This window comes from Syngnathus typhle, linkage group LG2 (genome assembly GCF_033458585.1).
Source record: "Syngnathus typhle isolate RoL2023-S1 ecotype Sweden linkage group LG2, RoL_Styp_1.0, whole genome shotgun sequence".
NCBI lineage: Eukaryota > Metazoa > Chordata > Actinopteri > Syngnathiformes > Syngnathidae > Syngnathus > Syngnathus typhle.
The window spans coordinates 293,474-321,072 of NC_083739.1; the positions used below are offsets into that span (position 1 = coordinate 293,474).

General features: G+C 55.4%; 3 protein-coding genes across 15 annotated transcripts in view; 2 read left to right on the forward strand and 1 right to left on the reverse strand.

The window, feature by feature from the left end:
- The window catches only part of camta1a (calmodulin binding transcription activator 1a), an 81,722-nt gene extending 68,416 nt beyond the window's left edge, over positions 1-13,306 (forward strand). For both annotated transcript variants that reach the window (XM_061266229.1, XM_061266235.1), the window contains 15 exons: positions 275-2,598; positions 3,264-3,390; positions 3,510-3,644; positions 5,961-6,115; positions 6,402-6,580; positions 6,656-6,734; positions 6,897-7,188; positions 7,318-7,775; positions 7,933-8,111; positions 8,406-8,649; positions 9,140-9,211; positions 9,462-9,482; positions 9,580-9,782; positions 10,369-10,443; positions 11,772-13,306. In XM_061266229.1, coding sequence (XP_061122213.1) covers positions 275-2,598; positions 3,264-3,390; positions 3,510-3,644; positions 5,961-6,115; positions 6,402-6,580; positions 6,656-6,734; positions 6,897-7,188; positions 7,318-7,775; positions 7,933-8,111; positions 8,406-8,649; positions 9,140-9,211; positions 9,462-9,482; positions 9,580-9,782; positions 10,369-10,443; positions 11,772-11,838 — 4,610 coding nt within the window. In that variant the 3' untranslated portion in view covers positions 11,839-13,306. The remainder of the gene's footprint in view (positions 1-274; positions 2,599-3,263; positions 3,391-3,509; positions 3,645-5,960; positions 6,116-6,401; positions 6,581-6,655; positions 6,735-6,896; positions 7,189-7,317; positions 7,776-7,932; positions 8,112-8,405; positions 8,650-9,139; positions 9,212-9,461; positions 9,483-9,579; positions 9,783-10,368; positions 10,444-11,771) is intronic.
- Positions 13,307-15,311: 2,005 nt separating this feature from the next.
- ccdc187 (coiled-coil domain containing 187) lies at positions 15,312-22,988 on the forward strand. 11 transcript variants are annotated; one of them, XM_061266488.1, is made up of 13 exons: positions 15,312-15,985; positions 16,163-16,363; positions 16,455-17,325; positions 17,387-17,473; positions 17,587-17,719; positions 17,795-17,894; positions 18,649-18,721; positions 19,732-20,787; positions 21,091-21,212; positions 21,700-21,771; positions 21,843-22,024; positions 22,099-22,193; positions 22,267-22,988. In XM_061266488.1, exons 4-13 carry the CDS (start codon positions 17,413-17,415, stop codon positions 22,389-22,391), a joined length of 2,019 nt encoding a protein of 672 aa, XP_061122472.1. In that variant the 5' UTR covers positions 15,312-15,985; positions 16,163-16,363; positions 16,455-17,325; positions 17,387-17,412; the 3' UTR covers positions 22,392-22,988. The 11 variants fall into 11 exon arrangements, with proteins under 11 accessions (XP_061122472.1, XP_061122481.1, XP_061122489.1 ...); XM_061266497.1 differs by having other exon boundaries at positions 17,587-17,701; XM_061266505.1 differs by having other exon boundaries at positions 17,587-17,701; positions 17,798-17,894.
- On the reverse strand, positions 22,754-27,576 carry LOC133144464 (tumor necrosis factor receptor superfamily member 9-like). 2 transcript variants are annotated; one of them, XM_061267183.1, is made up of 7 exons: positions 25,630-27,576; positions 25,037-25,156; positions 24,813-24,950; positions 24,668-24,740; positions 24,501-24,586; positions 24,260-24,422; positions 22,754-24,138 (listed from the first exon to the last, which is right to left on the reverse strand). In XM_061267183.1, exons 1-7 carry the CDS (start codon positions 25,772-25,774, stop codon positions 24,111-24,113), a joined length of 753 nt encoding a protein of 250 aa, XP_061123167.1. In that variant the 5' UTR covers positions 25,775-27,576; the 3' UTR covers positions 22,754-24,110. The 2 variants fall into 2 exon arrangements, with proteins under 2 accessions (XP_061123167.1, XP_061123159.1); XM_061267175.1 differs by having other exon boundaries at positions 24,260-24,427.
- Positions 27,577-27,599: the final 23 nt, after the last annotated feature.

Consider the following 27,599-nt stretch of genomic DNA (forward strand, 5'->3'; position numbering starts at 1 on the left):
AACTGAGTTGAACTGAGTTGAACTGAGTTGAACTGAGTTGAACTGAGTTGAACTGAGTTGAACTGAGTTGAACTGAGTTGAACTGAGTTGAACTGAGTTGAACTGAGCTGACCCGCTTCTCTGGTGTTAGATTCTTCTGCTGTCATGATGCATCTCATATTGCCAATGTCTGCCATGAAAGGCCGCAAGAGTAGAGGCCTCCAATTTGTTGTTGTTTTTCCCTCTTCTTGTCCTCCCTAAATCCGTTGCCTGCTTTCCTGTCGGCCCACCCCAGGTGCCGGTAGCAGCGTGCACCACAAATGCAACAGCGCCAAGCACCGCATCATCTCCCCCAAGGTGGACCCCCGCACGGGAGCCTACAGCAGCGCTCACTCCGAAGTGCAAAACAACGACGTGTCCGAAGGGAAAACCGAGCACGGCGCCAAAAGCGCCAGGGAGAAACGCAACGGCAAAGTCCACAAGCCCGTCCTGCTGCATCAGAACAGCACCGAGGTGTCCTCCAGCAACCAGGTGGAGGTGCCCGACACCACCCAGAACTCGCCCGTGCCCATCAGCAGCGGGGTGAACAGCGAGCCCGAGGTGGCCGACAGCCCGGCGGTGACGGCCATGAGTCACGTGGCCTCCGTCGTGTCCGGCCTCCCCCACGCTGTCTTCATGTCAGAAGTGGGCGGAGAGCCCGCCTACAGCGCCTCTCCCAACCTCCTGGGCGCAGACGCCGCTGGCTCCCGGGGCTCCGTGCTCGCGGTGACCTCGGACGGCCACAAGTTTGCTTTCCTCGGCAGAGCGGCGGGGGAGCCGGGCGACGCGCCGGGCGACGCGCCGGGCGACGCGCCGGGCGACGCGTTGGGCAACGCGTTGGGCAACGCGCCGAGCGACGGTCTTTCCATCTTGTCGGCAGCTGGCGTTTCCCAGGAACTGGCTCTCTCCAGCAGCCTGGACTCTGGAAGCATCAAGATCCCGGGAACCACGATGAGCTTTGACCCCGACTGCTTCCTGAACAACCCCAAACAAGGCCAGACCTACGGAGGCAGCGCAATGAAGACGGAAGCAAACTGCGGCCCCCCCCCCTGCGGGGCCACCGACGGCACTCTGCGGAGCTCTCCCTCCGTGACGGCCAACGGATACGTCTTCAGCCCGGCCGTAGTCAAGAACATCAAGACTGAAGACACCTCCTTTGAGCGGCAGCTGGCCAAGGAGAGCGGCTACCGGGTGCACGGGGCACTCGTCAACGGCGTGTCCGTGCCGCCCTGTGCCGCTTCGGCTCGGGAGGGCCTCACGCTGGCCCCCGCGGGATCCTTGCTTCTTTCGGGTGGGGCTTTAAGTCCCAGCACCACCCTGGAGCAAATGGACTTTAGCGCTATCGACGGCAAGCGGGACTACGCCTCCGGCGCTTCGGCGCTGAGCTACGCTCGAGCCATGTCTGGGCCTCACGTGCCGCACCAGAACCGTTCGCCTGGTTTCTTCCTCCAGGATGCTCCTCAATCCGGCCATGCTCAGCGGGGGAGGTCCTGCATGGGCCCGAAAACACAGCCGATGGAGCACAGCTCCCACGAACCTGCCGCTTATCTGGGGCTGCGCGTGGTGAAGACTGAATCTCCCGCTCGTAACGGTCACCACCACCAGCACCACCAGCAGCAGCATCGAGCCAACTGCAATGGAGGCTCACCCACCGACTGCGCCGGCCAAACTGGATCCTTGCAGCTGCTACAGTACCAGGGGACCTTCGCCGGCCTGGCCAACCAGCACGAGGAGGTGACGGGTCCGGAGCAGCCGGCGAGCAGGAGTACCTCCGAAAATGGCGCCGAGAATCTGCTCGAGCCGGACGCTCCGATGCCGGCCTGCGTGGCAGGCAATGGAGAAGCAGGGGCCTCTGAGCACTATTTGCACGCACCCGATGGGGGAGCAGGAAACGACAGTGCGGGCGAAGGTCTGCCACTTTGCAATGGAAACGGGGACGGCGGCAGTGGCTCGCCGCAGCACCAGCAGCAGCAGCACCACCAGCAGGAGCTGCAGCACCAGCAGCAACTGCAGCAGCACCAGCAGCAGCACCACCAGCAGCAACTGCAGCAGCAGCAGCAGCAGCAGCAGCAGCAGCTGCAGCAGCAGCAGCTGCAGTTGCAGTTCCTCCAGGGAGCCAGCTTGGTCCAGGGTCTGTACAGCGCTGTCGCCAGCCACCAGGGCTTGGGGGCTAACTCGGGAGCGGCGGCCGGGCCAGCCATGGAGATCAGCCTGGATCACTTTGACATCTCTTTCGGAAACCAGTTCTCGGACCTCATCAACGACTTCATCTCGGTGGACGGAAGCGGCAGCCTGTACGCTCAGCAGCTGGTGCCCTCTCAGGGCTCGGAGGGGCAGAATGCCGCCGGCCCCCGCGGAGGCCAGGGGGACGGCAGGGGCGGCGGCGGCTACAACCCCTCCGAGCACTGCCTTCAGCCCTGCTGCAGCCCCCGGCCGGGGGGCGACGGCGAGGAGCCGGCCTCGCTCTCGTACATGAATGCGGTGTCGGCGGCCGTGGCGCACGGAGCTCTGGGCATGCTCCAGGCCGCCGGACGCCTCTTCATGGTCACAGACTACTCTCCCGAGTGGTCCTATCCTGAGGTGAGTGAGCGTTTGACGTGAGAGAACCCGAAATAGCGCTGCTGGCTGACATGGCTTGCGTATTTTGCGTGCTCGTCCCATAGCTCATCTGGATGCGCACTATTGCGGGGTGTACTGTACGCCGCCTCAACGTGACCTTCCATGTGGTCTCCACAAGACGGTAGTGAGGGAGAGAGAGCGAACGGAAAGGTTTCAGAGCACTCCAGCTGTAACTCTGGCTTCTGTACTCTGGATGGCGGCAGCAGCAGCAGAGCAGCAGCAGCAGCATCTGCAGCAGCAGCATCTGCAGCTCATTTGCTTGCGCTTGCAAAGTGCCGTACAGCATCATGACTTGAGTCAAGCAAGCGCCGCATCTCCGAGTTTTTCAGAGATCAGCCGGGTATTCCTTTCCTTTCGTCTTTTTTGCGGCTGCCTTCCATTGAGCGCTGTCCAATATTGGAGCGGAATAGCTCCATGACAACGAAAGCCAATTGCTTGCTATTCTGCACCACCGCAACCGATGGAGCCAGAATGAGATGTTGTCTTTATTCCCCGCTTGCGCTCGCCATGTGCAGCCACGTCACGTCCAAAATAGCCATCCAATGAGCAAAGGAAAGGAGCAATGACTTTTGTTGTGGCCGCTGTTGTTGTTGACTCGGCCGACTGCGCGTGCGTGCGTTTGGAAGGGTGGCGTTAAAGTGCTGATCACGGGACCGTGGCAAGAAGCGGCCGCCGACTACAGCTGCTTCTTCGACCAGATCTCAGTTCCGGCCTCGCTCATCCAACCGGGAGTGCTGCGTTGCTACTGCCCGGGTGAGAGCACATTGGACAAACGTCCGCTAGGAATGGCGGAAGGAAAGGCTGACCCTCCCGAACGCGTGTCCGTCCGTCCGTCCCTCCGTCCCTCTTTGTGGCTGCCTGCGTGTGTTCAGCTCACGACACAGGGCTGGTGACGCTGCAGGTGGCCGTCAGCACGCAGATCATCTCCACCTCGGCGCTTTTTGAGTACAAGGCCCGCGCGCTTCCTTCACTGCCCTCCTCTCAGCACGACTGGCTCTCGTTGGATGGTAAGTCTCGCTCCAGCTTTGTTTCTTTCAACAATGACGCACCATCTCCAACAGATTTCACCAACTGTGTAGTTGAAGAGTGTAGTCCTTCCCTTGTGCCCAGCGCGTCCCCAGTCCAAAAGGTTTCTGTTGAAGTCGATAATGCCCGCCGCCGCATGTTGCCCCTTTTCATATCGAAAGTGCGTGCGTGGGGCTGCGAGCAAACGCAAGACTGCGGCGCCAGAGCCTTGACATGGCGAGGCCCGGGCTCCCGGGACAGCTGCAATGCAGACGCCCCCGCCGCCGCCGCCAGGGAGAGAGTAGGAGTGGGATGCCAATGGTTTTGGATTCAGTCGGCAGCGGCGTGCGCACGCAACTTGGCCAAGGAGGACCACTGGGTGTTGTGATCAGGCTAAGAGCCAGCCTGCCTCCATTTGTCATAATGCAGCGTGGGGGAAGGGACGCGTTCTTCCGCAGCATTGCAGGTGGCTCGGGAGCCAGCCGTGGGCAGGACACAGCCGCAGAATAACATTCGGCGCGTCCGCCCTTCTCGACCCTGCTCCCAGGGAGTGTGTGTGTGCGCCCTTGTGTTTGCTGGAACTATCGTGATGATGCGCTTGAGCGAGGCAGGGAGGGAGACGGCACCGTCCGCACGACAAACCTGTTTGAATGCTGGAAAGGCAGTAAACAAAGGCTTGCAATTGTGGAGTCTGTTAGCACGTGAACACGAGCGTTCCTTGAGCGGGGGAGCTGGCGACCGACTGGGGGGGCTCTTAGCGCAAGAGGAGTAGCGAGCGGCGGCCGACCGGGGGGGGCTCAAAGCAAGAAGAGTAGCGGGCGGCGGCGGCGGCGGCGGCGGCGGCGGCGGCGCTGCTCTCCTCCTCTCGCTTCTTCCATTGTTTGACTCTGGAGGAGCTGCCACGCGCGCGCTGGCACTGCACACAGATGTGCTTTTGCTTTTCTTTGTCTCAGAGCCTGGGATCAACATTGACCTACTTTCTTTTCTTTTTCCTCTTTTTCAATATGCCTGCCTGCGGGCGGGAGGACGCGGCCACTGGCGTGGGTCAGGATACCTACCGGTGGCGGTGACTGACACCCGCGCCTCCTAACAAACAAAAGAGGCGTGCTTGTTTGTTTGTTTGTTTGTTTGTTTGTTTTTTCATAGCCCACGTTGGGGCTGGATTCTACCCGATGGACAATAAGATGGAAGGTTAGAACTGCAGTGCGTGTGCCTTTACGTGGGAGTGCGTCACTGTGCGTGTGTGTTTGTAAGTGTCCGTGAGTGTGTGTATGAGTTGCGTATGCGAGGCCGCGTGAAAAGAAGTTGAAGTTGCACGCCGTCCGCTGGTGTTGTCGCTGTTGGACTTGGAAAGAAACGTCCACTTCTGGCCGGAGTCGAGAAGTCGTGAGTCATGACTACTACATGAAATCAAGCAAGATTTCCTTTGGTATATTATCTGCGTATCCCAGCCTTTTTCTTGCTCCCTCTTGTCCGTTTGAAAAATGGCACCATGCGCGAAACTGGAATGTCGTCGCTCGTAGTCAGCGTGAGCCCAAAGTTTGTCGGCACGCGGGTCGTTACTTGTGTCTTCTGCCCTCTTGTGGAAGAGCACTGCATTGTTGTTGCAATCACGATATGTCGCTGGTGCCGATCGATCGATCGATCGATCAGCCAAGGTTTACCATTGGTAGAAAGATTTTTTTTCCTAGATCCCTTTCCGTGTTTTTCTGCTCTCCCTCCCTGTGTCCTCCCCGTCCTCCCCTTCATCAAATGAAGGGAGCCCGCCCATACTCTCTCTCACACGCACGCACGCACGCACGCACGCACTCAGCCATGCTGCTGTCACCTAGTTACCAGTCAGCGACAGGTTTCCACAGAAACAGCCTCATGGTGGCCAAATGAGGAATGCTAATGCAGTCTGGCTCGAGCACTCGACAAGTGAGACCACACTCAAGAGGTTTAAATGTAACGGCGGAAGTGCGAGCTGGGCCTTTTCTAACTGTTGCCAAGTGCAAGAGCGCACGGCTAATAATTGTGGCCTTGTCAGGCATGTCTTTGGTCTCTGATTGGCTTGTCAACATTCAAATTGGAGGTTGAAGAAAGGGCCAGTGTTGGTTTTCATCCAAGGTACTGGCGGGTCAGTCCTCCTTCCAATGGGCACAAGTCAACAAGGTTTATTGACAGACGGTGGGGTGGGGTGGGGTGGGGTGCGGGTGGCGCCTCCCAAGCGCTACGGAGGCACGTCCTTCATCCGGTCGGCCTACGAGCAGCAGCCGCCGCCGCCTGCGTTTCTTTTCACGCTGGCGGGCCCGATTGTGTTCCTCCTCTGTGGCCAGATAACCAGTTCCGAATGTCTATCCTGGAGCGCTTGGAGCAGATGGAGAGGAGGATGGCGGAGCTGGCCAGCCAGCAGCAGCGGAGCGGCGCGGGGAGTGCCGGAGCAATGGCAGGCGCAGGCGCAGGCGCAGGAGACAACAGCAGCCTGGCGCAGGTAAACAGCCGCTCAGGCCAGCTACTGGCACAGCACAGAATGCACACATCCACTTGCCCCAAAGCGCTCTTGACCTGTTCTGCAAGGACGGTCCACTTCAGTGCGCTCGCTCCACTACAATGGGAAGATGACTCCCCCGCTCGCTACGTATATCATCGTCTGATTCCTAGCTAGTGATGGACGTCCTCGGCAAAGAATCGTGCGCTAGGAACACACCAGCCGGAACCGCTGACATGGCACGGCTGACGCGGCAACGCAACGTGAAGACTCTCTCTTCCCATCGCAGGGCGCCGCCGGCTCCTTCGAGAGCCGCGTGGTGGTGGTTTGTGAGAAGATGATGAGCAGAGCTTGTTGGGCCAAGTCCAAACATTTAATCCACTCCGAGACTTTCCGAGGCATGACGCTCCTTCACCTGGCTGCCGGCCAGGGCTACGCCGCCCTCATCCGGACGCTCATCAAGTGGCGGTGGGCTCCGATCGGCTGCGCTCGCTCTGGCTGGCACGTCGTCAATTCATTTTGTCCTCGTGCTCTTCAATGCAGCACCAAACCTGCCGATAGCATCGATCTGGAGGTAGAAGTGGACCCTCTCAATGTGGACCACTTCTCCTGCACGCCTCTGGTAAGCAAGCAAGCAAGCAAGCAAGCAAGCACCTCGGAGGTGATTGCGTGCGCAACGCTTGAGCTCGGGATTCAGCCCCTCCCTCGGGATTCAGCCCCTCCCTCCCTCCCTACCTCCCTCCCTCCCACGTCTCCTCTCCTTTGCTTCTCTTTTGTGCTCCAGATGTGGGCGTGTGCGCTGGGGCACCTGGAGGCAGCCGCCGTCCTGTATAAGTGGGACAGGCGGGCCCTGGCCATTCCCGATTCTCTGGGCCGCCTGCCTCTTTCCATCGCCCGCTCTCGAGGCCATACCAAGTTGGCGGAATGTCTGGAGCAACTGCAGCGGGAGGAGCAGCGGCTGGCGGCGGCGGCGGCGGCGACGGCTCCGCTAACCCCCGCCGCTCGCATGTCTTACTCGCCGGCGCCCGACACCGCGGACGGCCGGATGCTCGGCTGGCCCAGTGACAAAAGAGCAGGTGCTGCCACAACCATGTACGCATGCTGAACCCCATCCGCATCCACGTCCACTAGCGCCGGCCACGATGGCGGCTCGTCCTTTCCTGTGCGTCGCTGCAGCTAACGTTAACACGGTGTGTGTTTCGCAGACCTGAGGAGGCCCAGGTCAGAGCCTTCCAGCTACTACAGCAGCGAGGGCCAAAGGGAGCTCCTCCCAGCGGCCAAAAAGCATAAACCCAACCCACAGCAGTTTCAGACACGGCCCGACAAGGCCGCGTCTGTTCCTCTTAGCCTGGAGCGGCGGCGCCGGCAGCAGCGGCCGTCCGACGCCAGCCCCGAGAGCCGGCCCTCGGACAGCCGGGCCTCGGACAGCCTGGGCGCGGGGACGGCCGGATGGAGCAGCAGGGACGCCGGCGGCGACGTGGGGAGGAGAGGCCTCGGGCCGGGCGGAAGCGGCGCTTTGGGCGAGGACCGACCGCTTGGCCGCTTACGCCGCCGGCGGGAGCAGCTGGCCGTGCCGGTGGCGGCGGCGGCCGAGGCCCAAATGCCGTGCTATCGGGAGGAGCCGGACCGTGGCCACTATCTGGCGCAGATGGACGACCTGCAGGTGAGAGCCACGACTTCCGTTGAATGGATGCAGCTGGTTTTGGTTTTGCGCTGGTTTCTTTTTCAAAGGCGCCATTCATCTCATGCGAGCAAAAGCACTTCACGACACTTGTCGCTGTTTTCTCAGCTGTCCGTCCGCCTTTGTCCCGACAAAACAGGCAAACATGATGACTCTGGCCGAGCAGATCATCCAGGCCACGCCGGAGAGGATCAAGAGGGAGCATTTGTCTTCCGCTGACGCTTTGCCGGTCGACACGGCGGGGGTGAACAACACCATGAACTGGCTGGCCAACTACTTGGGAGATGTCGAGCAGCTGCCCAGCGTCTTACACTTACGGTACGGAGGGAGGTAGGGAGTCTTCTTGCATTCGGGCCTGTCCGCTCTCGTCGCGCGGCTGGCTCTGCTCCAAAAAGTCGCTCGCCTGCTCGCTCACTTTGCGGCTAGTGGCAATGGGACATGGTGATTTCCTAGGGTGTCGGCGTTTGCAAAGCTCGCTAGCAACAAAGATATCCCTCCCTCCCTACCTCCCATTTCCACCTTGTGGAACCATTGCGGACCGCTGAGAAATCATGGACATGAAGCTTCCAACAAGTGCCGGCCAGAGGCGTCAAAGCGGCCTTCTCTCCGCAGGTCCGCCGCGTACAGCGATCCGCCGCCACCGTCCGAGCCCAGCCCGTGTCCCGGGGCCTCCCAGCCGGGGAAGGGGCCCCGGGAGAGGCCGGCGCTTGCGTCGCCGGCGGACTGGAGCCGCTTTGTCAGCACCTCCAATAGCAAAGTGGAGCGAGAGCTGGCCCAGCTGACTCTGTCCGACCCGGAGCAAAGAGAGCTGTACCAAGCCGCCCGTCTGGTTCAGACCGCCTTCCGCAAGTACAAGGTACAGGCCCCTCCCCCCTGGCTTTGGGGAGACCTTGATGGCTTAGCTTGGGGTTTTCCCGCGGCTCGCTTTGCTGTCTGTCGACCACGTGACAACAACGTCCGAGGGATGTCGGCATGGGAACGCGGCCTGAGCAGAGCATGTTGTATGGCATTGTCCGCCGGCCCCGCTTTCTCTGCTGTTTGGCGAATGGAGCCCGTTGACGCTTGTTTTCAGCTACCCCCACCCACCTGGCCCCCCCTCCTCCTCCTCCTCCTCTTCAGTTCCTTACCACTTTGCTAACCCTTTCCTCCGAGCCAGCGCTCGCTGTCCTCTACGGCGCCTTTCTTAGCTCCCAGCTAATCCCAGGGCGGACGTTTTGGCAAGTTGGAGAGCGAGCGTCGGCCTTCGTCTCCGGACGCGGGCTCCAAGACACCGGGAGGCCGGACGGAGCCGCTCGTTCCTAAGGTGGGATTCGACCTCTGACCCGTGCCGCTCTGCCCTCCGACAGGGGCGGCCGCTGCGGGAACAACAGGAAGTCGCCGCTGCCGTAATTCGCCGTTGTTACGACAAATACAAGCAGGTAGGCGGAGACTCGGATTGACTCTGCAGCGGAACCCGGGCTTCCTTGAGCGAGCCGGCCAAAACGGAACCGAAACGACGGGAATGCATCGGCGGCGCCAAAGCCGAGCGACTGCGCCAAATCCATTTGGGCATCGGCAAAGTGGGCCGTGGGTTCCGCTGCACTTGTTTGCCCCTTACTCTCAAACCATTTGTTGAGGTCACCGCAGTGCCCAGTTAACGCTGCCTATCTATTTCTTGTTTTCCGCAAGCTTACGTGGATAGCCTTGAAGGTAAAGTCGTGGACGAGAGCCGGCCGCGAGCAGTCGGCGCGGCGCGGTGCGGCGCGGCGTGACCCGACCCGACCCGTCGTCCTCTTGTGCTTTGCAGTACGCACTTTATAAGAAGATGACGCAGGCCGCCATCCTGATCCAGAGTCGATTCCGCGGCTACCGCCAGCAGAAGAAGTTCCAGCGGAGCAGAAGGGCCGCCGTGCTCATTCAGCGAGGCTACCGCAGCTACAAGGAGTTTGGCAGGCTCCCGGCCCGGCGCCGAGGGCCCGCTGCCCGGGGGGGGCGGCGCCGCAAATTGAGGTGCGACACTGCCTTTTGTCTGTCTCGACGGGTGTGGGTAGCGTTAACGAGCACGACGACGCTCAATTCCAGCGCAAAGATGGCGCCTTCTGTAACGTCAAAATCCGGGTCTGTTCCCCACCCAAGTCGCGCTAGTGGCGGAAAGGAAGGATGCCCCTTTGCGCCGTAACGTTGAAGCATCCGAGTCAAAGTGCCTTTTGGCCTTTGCGCAAGCAGCTCAATGTTGAAACGGGCTCTAATCAACAACCAGCACCAGAACCGGCGCCATCAGGTTCAGTCTTTTCCGAAGGGTTGCCACTTCAAAGCTCCGAAATGATGGTCAACCTTTTTTCTTTTTCCTTTTGAGGTCTGCTTTCCTAGCTTATCAACGTGTAAGGTTAGGACCCATGACACTAAGTACATCTTTGTGCTTGTGACATTGACAATGTAAACGTAATGTGTGGGGGGAAAAAAAGAAGCAACGGTAGTCGATAACGTAAGAGCGTCCTTTGAGGTGAGCTTCGAGACGCCCCCCCCTCCCCTTGGTGGGTCATCATTGTCTGACTTTGGTGGTGAGCTTTTCCCCACTCGGGTTGCTTTCCTGCAGGGGGAGTGTGCTCACCAAGAGGCAGGATCAAGCGGCCAGGAAGATCGTGAGGTTTCTGCGCCGCTGCCGCCACAGGTAACCCCCCCCTCCCCCCCCTCGGAATTCCAGAAGCCTTTTGCGGCGGCGCTGGGTGGCACAAATCCATTTGGACGGATTCAACACCTCCCGCATTTGACCTTTTCCTTGATTGACTGTGTGTTGTTTGGGTCAGATGGGGTTGGAAGCTTCAGCGTAGTCCCTCCCTATCCCTCCCTCTCCTCTCTTTCTGTAATTGTGTGCTGGCTGCTGTGTGCTAACCTAGCTGTGTGGTGTGGTCTTTTGCAAGCCCCTTGATGGACCGTAGACTGTTCAAGCGGGTGAGTGCTGCCTCAGCAACTCAGTTGGTGGCTCTCCCTGTCTTTCTCTCTCTCAGCCCCCCCGCTGCCTCTTTTCCCAGCCACTTGCTCCTCCATCCATGTATCCATCCATCCATCCTTCCTCCCTTCCTTCCTTCTCGCTTGCTGCCTGCTTGCATGAGGGCTGCCTTGGGTGAATTGAAGCGCTCCAAAGCAGAGCCAACTAACACAAACGGTGCCACGGGCCTTTTTCCCTTGACCTGTCTTTCTCTCCTTAGATTCAATTTCAGCCGGGGTAATGTTGCCTTTTTTTTTTTTTTTCTTTTTCTTACTCTGCTGCATGTCAAGTGTTGACCTGAAGGCTGCATGCTGGAGGCCAAGTTGTCTCTCTCTACTGGCTGGCCAAACGTTTGTCTTGTTTCGTGCCACTTGACAGCGGCGTAACTCTTTCAAGTTGAAACTGTCGGAAAAAGCATGAATGGCGCAAGTGGGGAGCAACAACAAAAAGATTCCTGTCCCCACTGGGAGAGCAGGAATGATGGATTCTTACCACCGGCGAGTAGCACATGAATGTCAGTCCCAATGGAGATTGGCGAGTCGGTGGTGAAGAAATGTTTCTTTGTGGCTGTCTGTAATGTACGGATGCTCCCACGGTGTCCAATGAAAAGGATTGTAGCGTGGATGGGTGCTCTTTTCTTTTCTTTTCTTTTCCAAAATGTGTTTGTTTTTGGGGGAGGAGGCCCAACCCGAGCATTTCAATTGCAATTCCTTACATTGGAATGGCGACAGAGGACTAAGATTGATTGCAGTGTGCACATAAAAAGTTGGTGTCGTGTAGCAGGTGTTGAGGTCATCCAACACATGGTGTTCTCCAATGGGTTGAGCGCTTGCCTTTTTGCGTCCACCGTCGGCTGTGATTTGGCGTCGTGATGACGAGCGCTTCCTTTCGCAACGCCGCCGCCATCGGCGTCGTGCGGGGACTTCCAACGTTCACGGCCACTCCCTCCCTCCCTCTCTCTCTCTCTCTCTCGCTCTTTCTCTCTCTCTCTCTGTTTGTGTGTGTCGCAGGGTGAAGGAATTGAAAAGGGCCAGGAAACATGAACCCGGTGAGAAGGCGCCCTCCCTCGCAATGTGACCTCGCTCTTCCGACGCCTCCTTCATTTTCTTTGTCTTTTTTTTTCTTTGGACGCACGACATTGAACTGGACGAAATGTAGCATTAGTGCAAAGTGACTATGATAACACCATTTCCCCCACGCACGCACGCACGCATGCATGCATGCACACATTTTCACGTGGAGAGTTGCAATTTCGTCAACTTGTGTGTGTGTGTGGGGGGGGGGGGGGGGGGCGTCCCATGCTGACACTTTTCACACCATTGTTTGGGGTTTTTTTGCACTTTGAAAGAGAACAATGGACAAACCTGACAAGCTCAGCAAAAGTGGAGGAAAATCAAGGTTGCTGCTGCTGTTGCCGCCGCCGCCGCTGCCCCCACCACCACGAGGGAGACCATGCTGGAAGACTCTTGACTCCAAATCCTTTGGAGTGACTTATTTTTGTTTGTTCCCAGGACATTTGGCGAATATCGTCAAAGGAGGGAGGGAGCAAGTAGTTGCCTGTTGTTACTTGACGACGTGAATTTGTTCCACGCTGTTTGTTTGTCCCTCCGTGTGGAATGTTTGCCCAGGCTCCGCGTGGTAGAATCCTATCCAAGAAAAAGAAGAAGGGGTGGAAAAAAATGCATGACATTGGGCTAAGTGAGGCCTTTGCTTGTGTCTTTTATGGTAGCAGGCTAAGCCTTTCTTGACTTTAGCTGCTCTTTCGTTTTGTTTTGTCGATGTCATCGTCGTTGTCAGAGTCGGGCCGGTGGTCAGGTTTGGCTTGTTTTTCAATGAACCTCCCAGCCTGGTTTTGGAAAGGAAGATCACGCACATTGCCTTGACATCTTGGAGATTCTTTCCAAGATTGTCCCAAAATAGGGGATCGACAAATCCATATTTTTGAGAACTGAGCATGAACCGAATGAACATTTCTGTATATAAAGAAGGCCGCAAGTATGTACGAATAAACACACACACACACACACACTTACCCAAAGGGGATTGTATTTTAGAAATATATTATTTTATTCATTGAAAACAAAAGGGCCAAAAAGAAGGCTGAGACAAAAAGAAATATTTGTATAGTTTTCTTTGAATGCCGAAGAAGTACAGCTGTATTGTTTGTAAATAGTGTACAGAAAAGGACTTAGGTGCATGTAAAGTATGACAAGGCAAGCGAGTGCGGTGCGCTTGGGACGAAGCAGTAGTGGCCACCACGCTCTCCAAAGGAAATCAATTCTTTTTCATTCTTCTAAACAAAGGAAACCTTTTGCTAAATATGAAAGTCAAAGCGAGCGCCAGCCAGAAAATGTCGCCGAAAAGCAGCCCGCTTCGTTTGTTTGTTTGCGTCCTCCTCCTGACGTTCAATCAGCAAGAGGCAAAGCGGCCACTCGGCCAAGGCGGACGGACGCCTTCACTCCTTCCTCCCTCCCTCCCCTCCTCCCTCCCTTCCCTCCTTCCTCCCTCCCTCCTCCCTTCCTTCTTTCCTGTCGCTGGCACCGCTTCCTCCAACGCCATTTGGAAACGCCACTACTGATGTTTGTTGCAAAGCACCCCCCCCCCCCCCCCCCCAGAGGTGTGCAGGCGGAATGTGTGTAGCCAATGCAAAGTGGCTCAAAGGGGTGAGAGGGGTTGTTAGGCTTGCATGGGTCAAGTAGTTAAGTGGGTGATAAAAGTGCACCTGATGCATGTTTTCTTTCCTCGAATCAGTAGTATGCAACCGGCGTGGCTTCGAGGGCTGGCGCTCAGGAAGCCGGCGTGTGTTTTGGCGGCCATTTTTCAGCCTGCTTGAAATGAGCCTTTTTGTTTGTGAAACAATACAGAAGGCGACGTCGCAGCGTACATGTCCAAGATGGTCCAAGATGTGTTTTAGGCGGGCAGGCGGGGTGTCAAAATAGGGCAAAGGAAAGCAGAGGACAAACATATTCTTTCTTGTTGACGTCCAATGTACAGGCGAGCGCACGAGAAGCTCAACTGTGTTTGGACGGCCGGCGAGACACTTGAGAATGTACTTTTCCTCTTGCTTGCTGTTTTGGCCCCGTCCTGCCCCCAGCGGACAACGGGTAGTCAGTCTGGCGACGTCTTGCGCTCGTCAACACACAGCAATAAAGAGGCCTCGGTTATGCAAGACGAGCGTTTGATGGTTTCTGGAGAGAAACCAGATGGCGCCCAACTGCACGTTTTCAATAATAATTCCCCCAAAAAAGGCCCAAATTTGATAGGAAGCTCGGGCTCCTCCACACTTTGCATGTGATCAACTAGTGTTAGATCTGCTTTCCTCTCCTCTTGAGCTGCTGCTCTTTCTCTGTCTTCCCCTGTTCTGTGACTTTTTTCCTTGCCTTCTGATGTTCCAGCTCCCTTTGCATCTTCTCCTGGTGTGTTTTTGCTTTCTTCTCACCCCCTGACCTGACCTGACCTGACCTGACCTGACCTGACCTGACCTGACCTGACCTGACTTGACCCAAGCCAACCCAAGCCTACCTCTTCCCCTTCTCTTTGTAGCTTTTATTTTTGTAACTGTGCATGTACACACGTCACTGACTCGATGGATATGTTAAAAAAAAAAAAAAAAAGATTTCCGATGCTGAAGCCATGCAAAACATTTTGAAATGCCCTTAAATACGGAAGATGTTTTCTGAATGCTTTCTATTCTTTCTGCTGTAAAATAATAAAAAAATGGAGAAAAGAAAAAAAGCATCGGAACCTTGTGTTAAACTGTTGCTTGTCTTTTGAAGCCAGCCAGCGCCTTGTGTTCTGTCCAAAACCAAGAGTGGTTCTCGTTTATCTTACCTTAGCTTTGCTTAGTTTAGCTTGGCTCAGCTTAGTTGAACTTGTTTATCTCAGTTTAGCCATGGTGGGATACCCGCAGAAACATTCTCTCCTGCTTTCATTGCTTTCTGGATGGAGCTGAACTTCGAGGTTGCGCTTTTGAGGCTGGAGTCCGAAGCAGGCTCACCTCTCTTTTTTGGGAAGGAAGCTGGACACTCTGGACAAGTTGGATGCACCTCCGGTAAGATGTTTCACGCTGCACACGCAATTTGTGCTCACGCTTGTCCCAATCATTTGGAGCCATTTGAAGCGCTGCCCGTGATGCATCTTCAGCTAGTGAAGGTCGCAAATGGCCTTTCAGACAATTCCACTAAAACTAATATACTTACACGGGGGGGGGGGGGGGGGGGGGGGTTCTAATCATCCATTAGCCTTCTAACACAATGAGCAAACACAATGGACCACACTGGAGGGGTGGTGCTGGAAATAGGCCTTTATGCAGATATTGCATTGGAAACGGCCGCTTGCAGCGATCATTTAGCACATTGATAGTGTATTCCTGATTATCCTCATTGGGAAAGCTGATTTTAAAAAAAGAGGTGATTTTCTAAGTAACTCTAGTGCTACGCCCACCTTCTGTTTGACACCCCATTCCTCCAACGGAACAGCGCTCCCAATTTGGTGGTCTACTACATAAATGTGTTCTAGCATCAACCAGTAGGGGGCGACATTAGGTGTCGAAATCCTGCGTATCATTTGGAACCAAGTGGGTCTCGAGCCCGTGGCTCCTGAACACTGGCCGGGCCCAAGAACTCTCTCTCATTCTGTATTCGGTGTCTCCATTCATTCTTAGTGGGCCGCCTGGCCCAAAGACTCGATATTGCGCCTGTCTGTAACGTGTTGGGGAAAAAATGCCGCATTCAAAGACAGTGGACATTTTCCAAAGCAGAAAACTGAAGCGTCGAACAAATTAACCTTTTTTTGTTTGCAAGCAGTGGACATTGATTATTGACGAAATCAAGGCCGGATCTATTTTTGAGTGAAAGTAGCGAATACACTGGCATCTGGCACGAGAGCTGAATCCTGACTTCCCGGAAACACGCGAACACACCAGCCGATATCCTCACACTGGACTCACCACACCGCACCGCACCGTACCGCAGTGAGTCCACCTCGGATTCAAGTTTCAATGTCCACGTTGGGCTTTTGTTTTATTTGAACGGACGGCAACTGTTGGGCTAATTTAACGACGAACGATTTGTACCGTTGAGCTGCAGGACACGCAAGGAAGAAAGGAAGGACGACGAAAGTTGTCGCTGGGCTGCTGGTTGTCAACGTCGGCGGCTACGGCTACGGCTACGGCTACTTGTTGAAAAGTCACTGCTGCGACAGGGGGCAGAAGAAAAAAAAGAAGGTGCTCCGTTTCAAACTGTCTCGTACTCAGACACAAATGTGTTTTGTGAATTGAACCTACTGGAAGTGTGTCACTTGGGAGGAACCAGTTGACCACTTTTAGTCGTTGAAAGCAAAAGCCGTCATCGATGTTGTGCTCGTGGTGACTGACGGTGACTCTCCAATGTTGCCTTGTTAGGAAGCACCTCGCTCGATACAGTGACGCCCCACTGATGGCCCCACTGATGGCCCCACTGATGGCCCCACTGATGGCCCCACTGATGGCCCCAGTGATGCCCCAGTGATGGCCCCAGTGATGGCTCCAGTGATGGCTCCAGTGATGGCCCAGTGATGGCAGAGCTCCAGATCGACCAATCCAACCTCCCCCGTGTGCAGGAAGGTGAGCGATCAAAAGACACGCTGATGATCACTCTGATTCAGATCTTCTTGTTTTAAAAGCAAAACAAAACACTTAGTTTGTCTTTTTGTAGCACGACTGCTTTTCTCTCACTGTATGGGCACATGCAAGTCAGGAGGAGAAGGTGTCTGGATGAGCCACATTCTCAAAGTCCAATTGGTGGCTTTCGGCCCGCTCGCTCTCAGGCGCGCACTCATGACGGCCTTGCTATAGGACCCCCGACACAAAGGAGCCAGTGTGCAACGTCATTGGGCAGAGCCGGCCGGTCCAGCGTGCCGACGGTGGCTGGAAAGCCATTGGCGCTCTGAGAATGGCACGTCTTAGGACCAGGACTTGATACTGCTGGCTGGCTGGCTGGCTGGCCCGGGGGTGTCCCTCCCGCCTTTGTGCTTTGGGGCAAGCAAGAGCAAGAAAAGGCTTTGTAGCTCAGATGGCGCCAAGTGCGCGCTTTTCCCTATTGCACTCGAATGCCTCCAAACCTGTTGGGCGCACGCTCCGCTTGCGAGTTTGGAAAAACAAGTTCGCCGGCAATTCTGCCACACCCTGGCAGCGTTCGCACGTCGGCCGCCGCCACCTTTGTTGGTTGGCTTGTCTCGGCCGCGCCGCAAACGCAGACGGCTGCTCGGCATCCTTCGTAGAGGCTTCGTTTGCGGTGACAGACTTTGGTCCACGTCTCTCTCGGCTTTGAAGAATCAGAGTGCGGCTGGCCTCCGCTTGAACTTGGGGCAGCCTCGGTCGGGGGCTCCTCCCGCTTCACTTCACGGTCCCACTCTGGCCCGAGCGGCTCTGCAAATGCCCGCTTTCTCCCAAGGAAACCCCTTTGACATTCCGAGTTGTTGTTGTTGTGGTGGTTTTGAACTTGCACTTTGCTGTTGTTTCAGTGTGCCAAAGCTTTGCTGTGTTGGAAGATGGTGTGTTGGCACACAATCTCCAGGAGCAGGAAAGTAAGTACCAGTCCAACACCAAGCAAGCTTTGCCTGCCACTGTGTGTGTGTGTTTTCGTAGCCTTCCGCTCATCTTAACACAAGAGAATGACCTCCTCGAGCTACAAACACGTCTTAGGAGAGTGCCTTGAGATACGAGCAATACGACGTGTGTGTCTTTTTGGGTTTGCGAGCCGTCCTTTGCCAAGTTGCCATTCCTTTTGCTTTGGAAGCCCTGTTTGGACTATGTTGACGTTGTGCGCCACTCTGCGTTTGCTTTAGTCGAGCAGTACTACTCCAACAACGTTCAGAAGAACCAGCTGGTGCAGAACGACATCCGTGTGGCCAAGCGGCTCCAGGATGAGGAGGAGGAGCGGCGGCGCCGAGCCCTGCTGAGGCAAGAGTCCAGACAACTGTAGGCGGAGCCTCGTTCCTGCGCCGCCGCGTCGCTCTCTGATGCAAATGTCCACCACCTGCTACTGTGCCGCAGGGAGGAGGAGGAAGACGACGACTTTGAGTACGCTCGCCTCATCCAGGAGGAGATCCGGAGGCGGGCCCAAGAGGTCCGGAGGCGGGAGCGGGACGACCAGGTGAGCGAGCGAGCGAGCGAGCACGCAGGGCTGCGAATGTGCTCAAACGGTAGCAAAGCTCCCCTTTTGACAAACTCTCCTATGCTTTGGAGCCCGTCTCGCTTTGCGCCGGTCAAACAATGGCACCCATGCGTTTACTTGAGAGCCCCTCTAGCTAGCCATGGGTGAACAGAGCCAGAAGGAGCGCCACGGAGCCAGCTCTCACTCACCTCCGTACTACGTTTGAAGTCAGCTTGCGTTGGCTGCATGCAACCCCAAGCTGAGCCCAATCGAAAGGGGGTGCCTGCCACCCTTTTCTGCGCTTGGAGGAAAGCCCATTGTACTTGTGAGCTGACCCGCTTGGCTGTCAGTGTAACTGGCAACGTTGTCCAAGGCACACATTTGCACTGCCAAACGGCAAATGTTAGCTAGCTCGCTCGCTCGCTCGCTCTCTCTCTCGTGCATCCAGCAATTTGTTGAGGTTATTTCCTTCGGGTGTTTCATCCAAGGAAGACCTTCAGGGCCTAAATAAACACACGGCATCATGACTTCTTCGGCTTTGGGTTGCTGTGGTGAGGAGGTCATCAGCGCCAAGCACCAAGAGCTGACCAGTCAGTCAGTCAGTCAGACAGACAGACAGACAGACAGCACGTGCTACGTTGCTGCTACCTACCTACTGGTTGTCAAAGGCATTCTCAGTTCAAGTTTTACAATCAGCTGTCATTCCGGTCCGTCCGTCATACAAATCAATATTTGCATGTGTGTCTGTCTGAAGGAAATGGCCGAACAGATGCAGGAGGAAGAAGAGCTGATGAGGAGGAGAGCCAGGGAAGAGGAGCACCACCGAGGTATGCGTTACATGCTATTTTGGGCTATATTTTTTATTTATTTGATTGATTTGTTTGTTTGCCTGCTTGTTGAGAGCGGCAGGCAGCCACCCAGACAGGCAGCCACGCAGGCAGACAGGCAGCCACGCAGGCAGACAGGCAGCCACGCAGGCAGCCACGCAGGCAGACAGGCAGGCAGGCAGACACGCAGGCAGGCAGACACGCAGGCAGGCAGACACGCAGTCAGGCAGCCACGCACGCACGCACGCACGCAGGCAGGCAGGCAGATGTGCTGCTCTTTGCGTTTCTAAAGGTGTTTGCTGGCAAGGCAGCTTGATTTCTCCAAGCACGTTTTGTACACGAGACGACTCATGGCGCTTACGAGATGAATTTGGCTCGCTCTGGCCAACCGATGGGAGGACCAAAACACGCTGACGCTATTTCGGCCCAGCTTGGCCTGTGACGCGAAGGTCATGTCTGAACCGTTCAGAAAAACAAAAGCAATCGATTTCCACGGGCTGATTCTGAGGCCCCCCTCGGCCAAACTGGATTTGGACGTGGAAGCTGAAATCAGACAGATCCGCGCCGGAACAGATAATGACGAAAGACTTTGGGAATGCGCTTTTTGCGGAACCAATTTTGGAATTGTGGTCGTAAAAGGGTGCAATTGATTGGATTTGTTTCTCGTACGTACGAATGGCGCCACTTGAGAAATGTGCGTAGCCCCAGTTAAGGCCCAATCTACCACCCTCCCTCCCTCCGGCATCTGAGTCCTTTTCTCTCAGCCCCAGAGTGGACAGACTGTTTTGAGCAAAGAGAGAAATGAGAGAGTAATTGTATTCAAATGAAGTTGTCACTGAAGCAACACCTCCATGTTTTGCCTCCGTAATTGGCACGCTGACACTGGCACGCTCGCTGACACTCCTATTGAGCTAGCTAGCATAGCGGCACGTCAGCGTCGTAAAACTGTGGAACCCGCTAACGGCATCCCCCTACCCGCTTTTGTGTTTGCACGTTTGGCATAAATGAAGGCAGCTCCGGCGGCGGCGCTTGTATGCCGCCGCTACCGAGCCAGCGTCAGCATGCACTCAGCGGACGCCGTCCCGCTCAGGCGCTCTACTCGCCTACTACCAGCAGGTGGCACGATTGTAACACTCGCAACCCTGCTGAGCACAGCCGCCCATCACCGCCACCTTACCACCCTGGCCGGGCTTTTGCCAGCGAGTCGTTGCACCCACACTCGGACCGCTTTGAACAGAGAGCAAATCAAAGACGCGACCCGGCGGCGGCGCCGCCTCTCCATCGCCGATTGTCACTTCGTCTACCTGGGGAGAGACACGGCCACTACACTCCTGGCAGCGTCGCAGAGGAAGAGTGTTACGGCCGTGCTGAGGAGCGGCAACGGGAGGTGGACCGGCGAGTAGAAAATGGGCCGCCGCGGGCCGGCCAGGACGGGGCCTCGGGAGCAGCGGAGGCCGGAGAACAGCGGCGGTGGCGGCGCAGCCAATCCGTCGGGGTTCACGACCGCCCGAGACGGGGCAGCGGAGACAACGCCGACAAACGCGTGCGCTTTGCCACGGGCGGCGGGAGCTCCTGCCGGGGCAGACCCCCGGACGCCAGCGTGCCGCGTCTGTGGCAGATGCTGGGCCACGTCCTCCGAGAGCGAGGCGTTCCCGTCAGCTTGGGAGGGAGCGGGGCGCCGCTGAAAATCACCCCCCAAAGTGGCCCGAGCCACCCCCCGCACGGGACGGCTTTCCTAAGAGCGGCCTCCGCCAGGCACAGTTTCCACGGCGACATCCGGGAAAGGAGGAGCTCATCCCGCCGGGATGTCGGCGAGCGGGAGCGCAGACTGGACGGCCGCTTTTCCCACATGGGTGGCGGAGGAGCGGGCAACGGCTGGGCGCGTCATGACGGGGGGAGGGGGCTCGCCGACGTGCACGAGGAGCCGCCGGAGAGGATCGCTGACGGCCACCGGAGCGCCGAACAAGCTTTCGGTTCAGACGAGGAGGCAGGAGGGCGGAGGGGAGCGCAGCGGAGCTTTCCGAGGAGAACCGGCAGCTGGCTCGGGCGGAGACGCTCGGCACCAGGTAGCGTGACAAGGCAGAAGCGGCGGAGGAGCGTCTCCTTTGGCTCTGGTCTGGCTCTCCTTTCTCCCGCCTCATCTGGGTGTGCGAACTTTGGGTCTTGGTGCCGCTTGGGGGTTTCCCAGCTCAACGCCAGCGCTTTCATTTCTTAAGCGTGTCTGTCACTCTCGATTCCTTCTTGAAAGCCCGACATCATCGTCAGGGTGCGATTTCTCCGCCTCCCTCCTTTTGCTCGTCTCGGACAGCCATTGACGGTTTTTGCTTTTCTCTGGAGCCTTATGGTTGCTCAACGTCTGGCCCCGTTAGGAGCGTCGTTGCCCCCGAAGAAGAAGCAGAGCAGCCTGGACCTGGGGGACCTGCAGCAGGTCCTTCATGATGAGGAGCTGGCCCGCAAGCTACACGAGCAAGAAAACAACTTGTTGGCCGGGGTATGGGACGCACGCACGCACACGCACACGCACGCACGCACGGCTACTGTTCAAGTGAATTTGGAGAGGGGATTGTCAAGACACGCAATTGGTGAGCGAACGCGCACTCAGTTGGGGAAAGCGTTAAACGTCTTTGCTGATGATCTTGATGGGGACGCGGCTAAACGGCAAAGAAAAGAAGCTACAAGTCAAGTTGATTTGTATAGCCCTAAATCACAAGCAGTCTCAAAGGGCTTCTTCACATCCAGACAAACAATTGATCATTCTTCTCAAAGCATCCCCTGATCTTAAGCTCCCAAAAGGGCAAGGAAAACCTGCCAGGTTGAAATAAATGCAGAGAAGGCACAAATGATACATAATATGAAAAGCGGATGAAAAAAAAGGGGATGTCCATGTCAGAGTTTGATGGCCATTCGCCAAGGTTGTCGACGACGCGCTTCTTCAACTTGATTTGATTCGTTGTCTTTGTCCTTTTGTCTTTGGTCAGACCTCCCGACGGCCGCCATGTGGTCGCTACCCCGAGGGGGACTTCCGGGTCGCACAGGTGGCTCAGGATGAGGTAGGAGCACGCCACGCCACGCGTTGCTCCTCGCTTGAGCGACGGGAACCTCAGTAAGCGTTTGTCTCTAGGAAATCGCTCACTACATGCAGAAGCAAGAGATGGAGTCAAACCGCATCTCACGGCAGCTGGAAGAACCGACGTCGCACCGTCACGACCGGAGGGCGGCGCCAGACAGACAGGTGGAATCGGAGGAGGGGCTCCCCACCCCCGTGGAGGACCGCTCTCTGGCCAGCCCCGTGTCAACGCTGAGGTAAGCAAGCGGTCCCGCCTCTGTTTGGACGGCGTCTCACCCGCTGACCTGCTCGCGTCGCCGTTCCTACGCAGACAATCGCCGCCGGTCCAGAACATTGCGGAGGAACTGGACCCGACCTTCCGGGCCAAGAGGCAAGGGGCGGACATCCTCCAAACGGAGCAGAGCGGTAGCCTCGACCTGATCGGGTCTTCCTAAACAATAGGTGGCCGGACAGACACTCACATCCTTTTCCCCCAAAGCAGGCAGCGCCCGTCAGCGGCTTCCCGGCCCGCGGCGCTTACTGGAGGAGCCCGCCTTCATCCCGCCCACCAAGCGTCAAAAGGACAAAGCCAAAGAAAAGAAGGAAAAGTGTAAACAACAATGACACGGACATTTGTACCCATTCCATTTTGGATTCTTCCTGAAAGGCAATCTAGTCTCATTCCAAGGTCTCTGCGGAAGCGCGTACCATCGCTGTCGGGCGGTGCCTCGAGACACGAGCGGAAGTCGTTGCGCGGCCACGCTCGTAACTCAAAAACTGCTGGTGTTGATTTGGTGTGAATTTTAAGGGGGGGGGGAGGGGGGGCACTCCGTAAGCTTGTACTTTACGGGAATATTCCAATGAAGCAGCATAAGTGCCTTGAGGAATCCCACCAGAGTCTTGCCACAAGTTAGCCAGGCCTTTCTTTTTTTTTTTTTGGAAGGATCTTTCCCTATTTGCCAAAGTGATGCTTTTTGGAAACCGGGTTGACTTGAGTTAGCTGCCAACGTGAAGCGCTCATATTGCAAGTCCAAAATGGCTTGAATGGCGGCTTGTATCCCGTTTTGGGGCCACTTTGTTTTTGTTTCTTTAGCATACAGCACAAAAATAGTTGAGCCTTTTTTTTTTTTTTTTTTAACATGAAAATGGCATTGTTATTTTTCTATTATTTGTCGCTTGTCTTTCACAATATTTGCTTGAATACAGCAGCACGTTCATGCACGTCTGGATTTGTGAGATTGTTTCATGTAAATGGCAGCCTGAGAACAGATGAACCAGGGGGATTTGAGTAGGCAAAGATGTGTGAAAAAGGCCCAAACATACTTTGGGACAAGCTTGTCATCCTATATTTGTCACCAACTCGGGACTTTTTATTTCACTTGCGAGACGGGAAGTCAGAAGAAATGCTCATTGGAAGAAAAGTCCCTCGCTGTGATGTCGTCGCTGCCCACGGTGGCATGCGCTCAAATGTCAGTCAGCAAAATACCAAGCACAGGATGTCCTCTTTCCTTCCACGTGTGGTTTAGCCGCGGCAGTCTACGTCACCTTGAGTTTCCTTGAAATGGCAACGATGGAGAACAATCTGCGTTCAGCCATGGTCACAAAGGCGGCGCTTGGTGAGAAAGCAAAATCCACGCAGTCATCTTGGATGCAATCCCATGGCCGGCCCATTTTGGAGCCAGTCGCAGCTTGCACGCAACGTCATCGCAAAAGCCCAACTTCGACACCAATACGCACAATGAAAGAGTACGCGTGGGCGAGAAAGCCCAACTTAACAGTGGCGGAGCTGGCATTTTGGTTTTGGAGGCGCCAAAGGGAAAGCAAAACATTCTTCAGACCATGCAAATGAAGATTCATGATATGCCCCCTGTCGCGGAGGGGTGGAATCATGGGAAAGAAATTGGGAAATACCCAAAAGTCCAAGTCTAGCCTGGCACCTGGGAAGAGATACATGGTCTTTTTTTTTTTCCTTTTCTTTTTTTTTTTTTTACCCCCCCATACATATTTCACGAGGACCGGTGCAGCAAAACCCAACAACAATTGCTAAGAAAGAGCAATTCTTAGCAGGACGCCCCCCACCCCCACCCGTCTCATGGGACACAGAGCGGCAGCTTTTGTCTGCAAGTCTTGACTGAGTGAAATGTCCCACCCTCAACAGAAGGTTGCAGCACATCCCAAGAAGATGGACCCAACAGGGGTCTTGTTTTCTTTTCTTCTTCTTCTTCCTTCCGTCGAGTGTAGAAATTTGATTTCCTTCACACCACCAGTTGCTGCCAGCAGTCTTTGGAGGCTGAAGACTGCGAGCTGCTTCCCTGCTCTTCCTGGGCTTCGTGGAAACTGCATTCAACTGCGATGAGTGTGTTGGGCTCTTCTAGAGAAGGCAAGAGGTGACAACAGGATGGTTAACAAGCGCATCCAAACCCTGCTGGCAAAGCCGTCAAACCAAGGTGAACTTCCCGCCCAGGCCAGATGGCACCGAGTCCCTTTCGTACCTGTGCTCTCGACAGGAACTCGGGCCGTTTGGACCGCCGTCGTCTTCTTGTTTCTCTCGCGGCGGTACACGCCGATGACGACGACGAGAGCGACGCTCGAGGCCATCAGACACAGGCCCGTCAACACTGGCCAGTCCGGCAGCCTGGCCTGCTCCGCGCCGGGCTGTTCTGAAAGACACAGAGCCGTGGCCTGCCTGCAAAGCCAAAGCGCCACCTGCGCGGGAGGGAATTGACGTCATACCTTTCCGATTGCTGCGCGAAACGTTGGCGCACATGATGTCGCTGAAGGCATCGCCGCCGGCTGCCATTTGGTCCGGACCAGGACACCTGGTGAGAACGCCGTGTCGTCAGGGGACGCTCGCTCGCCCGCCCGCCCGCCCGCCGTCCAGTGCGCGCCCGTAATCTCACCTGGTACTCCAGGGCTTGCACTTCTGATGGATTTGGTCGTTGAAGGTTCCGTTCGCACACGTTCTGCAAGAACCTGCGGCCAAGTGGGCATTGGAGGGAGGGGCCTGGTCCGGACCAAACGGCCGGGAGTCGGCGCTCAACTTACGTTTGTCAGCGGGCTCCTCGCCTTTGCCGCACTTTTTCCGGCAGAAGGAGCAGCGCTCGTCGCCGCACAGCAGCCCTTCCTTGCAGCCGCAGAGCGTGTCGCCGGTGGCCGAACACGCCTTCAGCAGAACCTGCGCCCCTGCGAGGCCGAGCGCATTTGCGGTGGAAGGCTTTGAGAAACAAAGTCGGCTTTGGGCTCGAGTGTCGGGGGAAAGGCTGACTGACCTTCGCACTGAGTGCACCTGGAGCACTTGTAGTCTTTGGCCTTCTGGCTGTATGTCCCGCTCTCACAAGGAGTGCAAAGATTGCCGGGGTCGGCGCCGCAGGGCGACACCAGCCGGTTGCCTGCGCGCAAATTCGACAAAAGCAAAGTTCCTTCGCTTACGGGCCAAACAAATCCTCAAAGCCCGAGCGGGATATTCACTGACAAAACCTTTTTCTTTTTTGTTTCTACTCAAACGAGAAGCTGCATGTGCTCCTCTTTGGAATATTACCTGTGAAAAATACTGGGTGCAAAAACAACCCACTTTGGCTTCAAAATCACACCGACCCAAGAAGTTGGGTTGATTTGACCCAATTTCCTTTTTGTACAAAACGACGACAATAATTGGGTTGTTGTTGTTGTTTTTTTTGCAAAAGTTGAATTGAATTGTGTGTGTATATATGTATGTGTATATATATATATGTGTGTATATATGTACGTATATATACTGTATATGTGTATATATATATATACATAAATACACATTTGCCCTTGCTCCTAAATCTCGAGCCGAGATGGAATCATGATGCAGCCGGCCAAAAAGGTTTCAACTCACCCGGGTGACACTCGTCACAGCAAACCTCACTCAGCACTCGCGTCCATTTCTTGCAGCCGCTCCTGATCTGCTCCTGTAGGCCGCCGTGAGAGCATCCGAGCAGGAGGAGGAAAAGAGGGAGGTCGAGGCTCACCAGCGCAGCCATGGTGCTGCTGCGATCGGACCGCAAACAAGCGCCACCAGCACCAGCACCAGCGCTGCTCTGCTCTGCTCTGCTCTGCTCTGCTCTGGTCTTCTGCTGTTGCCGCTGCTCTGTTGTGGGCTGAGGGAATTTGACTCTCCGTGGTGGGTAAGCTGAACACGTTAATCATGCACATGCTCTCATCTGGGGGCGGGTCTTTTACAAACTTTTTTTTTTTATTTTTTTTACACACATCACGCACGCACTCCGTCTTAGCCATCTCCCTTTTACTAACAGGCCAATTGAAACTCACGTTTCATTTCAATTGAGAACTTTTCCCAAAGAGCCTATAATAATCATGCCACACAAAATAAATAATGTACTGCTAATGTTTCAAAGCTTCCAGTGTGAAAATGAACTTCCCAAATGATTTTGAATTTATTCATCGTAGCTTTTCTTGTGGAGTTTGATCATGTTTTTCTGCATCACTCATTTTTTGGTCACTCTGTTATTCTGTCCTTTATGAAAGCACAGCACGTATGATTAGGCCCTAATCGAAGTAAGGCCCTAATGTCAAAAAGTAAACGGTGTGTGTGTGTGTGTGTGTGTGTGTGTGTGTGTGTGTGCGCCCTTGGCCTGTGCGTGTTTCAGCCACTAGACGGCAGTACCAAAGAGTCACGCAGACAAAGCAAGATTTTGACTGTACGTCAACGAATATGTGCAGTAATATGTTGGTCGAGGATAAAGGCCAAACAGCAGGCAATTTGGAGCAACTCGCAGCTCACATGTTTGCCTGCCGTCAAAGCAAGCCTCGCTGCGTGTTCAATTCAGTTGAGCTGGCGCTGAGCATCGGGATAACCCAAAGTCTTTGCGCACAACTCAGCAAAGGGAACCGAGCGTGTGTGAGTGCTTTACCCTGCAGATTCAGGCTGGGGCCGGAGTGTGACCCAGATGTTGGGCCTGTGTTCTGTAAATAAGAATGTTCCTGAAAGTCACATGGACTTTATGAGGATTACAAAAAAGCGTTTCAAAAAATACAATCAAGGTTCATCAAAGTATTTGATGGATATTGTAACAATCTATTTTGTCGACATGGCGGACGTTGGCCAATCGCGGGTGGGTTTGGAACCAATTACACTTCTTGTGATAAAACAAACCAAAATGATAAAGGCCTGCTCTTAAATGGAGCAAATAACTAGTAAATGTCATTTCTACAGGGTGATTTTGATCTTGGGCGAAAGACGCCATTGCTTGTAAAGCAAAAGGTCAATTCAATGGTGACAATTTACAGGATTCACAGGTGGTTGACCTGAGTAAGATTGGGCCATTCCCAACACAGATGAACGTCACTTATTTGTGAGAGTCACCTATCTCCCTCCCACGCTACTTGGGTTCCGGGTGTTTTCCTTTGTTTGTGATTGGGCTTGTTGTTTGAGTCCCTGTTCCAACCTGCCAAAATGTTCAAAAGGAGTATCGCCCGCCACACTCGTTTTTCCGTAGTTGAGGAAGTGTCTGGGATTTCCATGGAACAAATGACATGATCTCGCCTTGATCACAACGATGCAATGAGACAAGTTGCCTGATGAGTCACTCGTGACTCATGTGCGTTGAGCTCAAGGTTTGGGTTGACTGAGTAAAGTTCAAACTTTTCCCCGGTGATGTCACTTGCTCGCTCGTGGGGTGCTGTGGTGGTGGTGGGGGCGGGCAGGCAGGCAGGACACAACACAACAGGTGGCTGTGCTCGGAACGGTCTCGGTTCCTGGCCTGGGCTGTGTGAGATGATTGACGTCCTTCGACTTCCCGCTGCTTTGCGTCACCGGAGTCAGGCGTCTGAGCTCGCTCGCTCGCT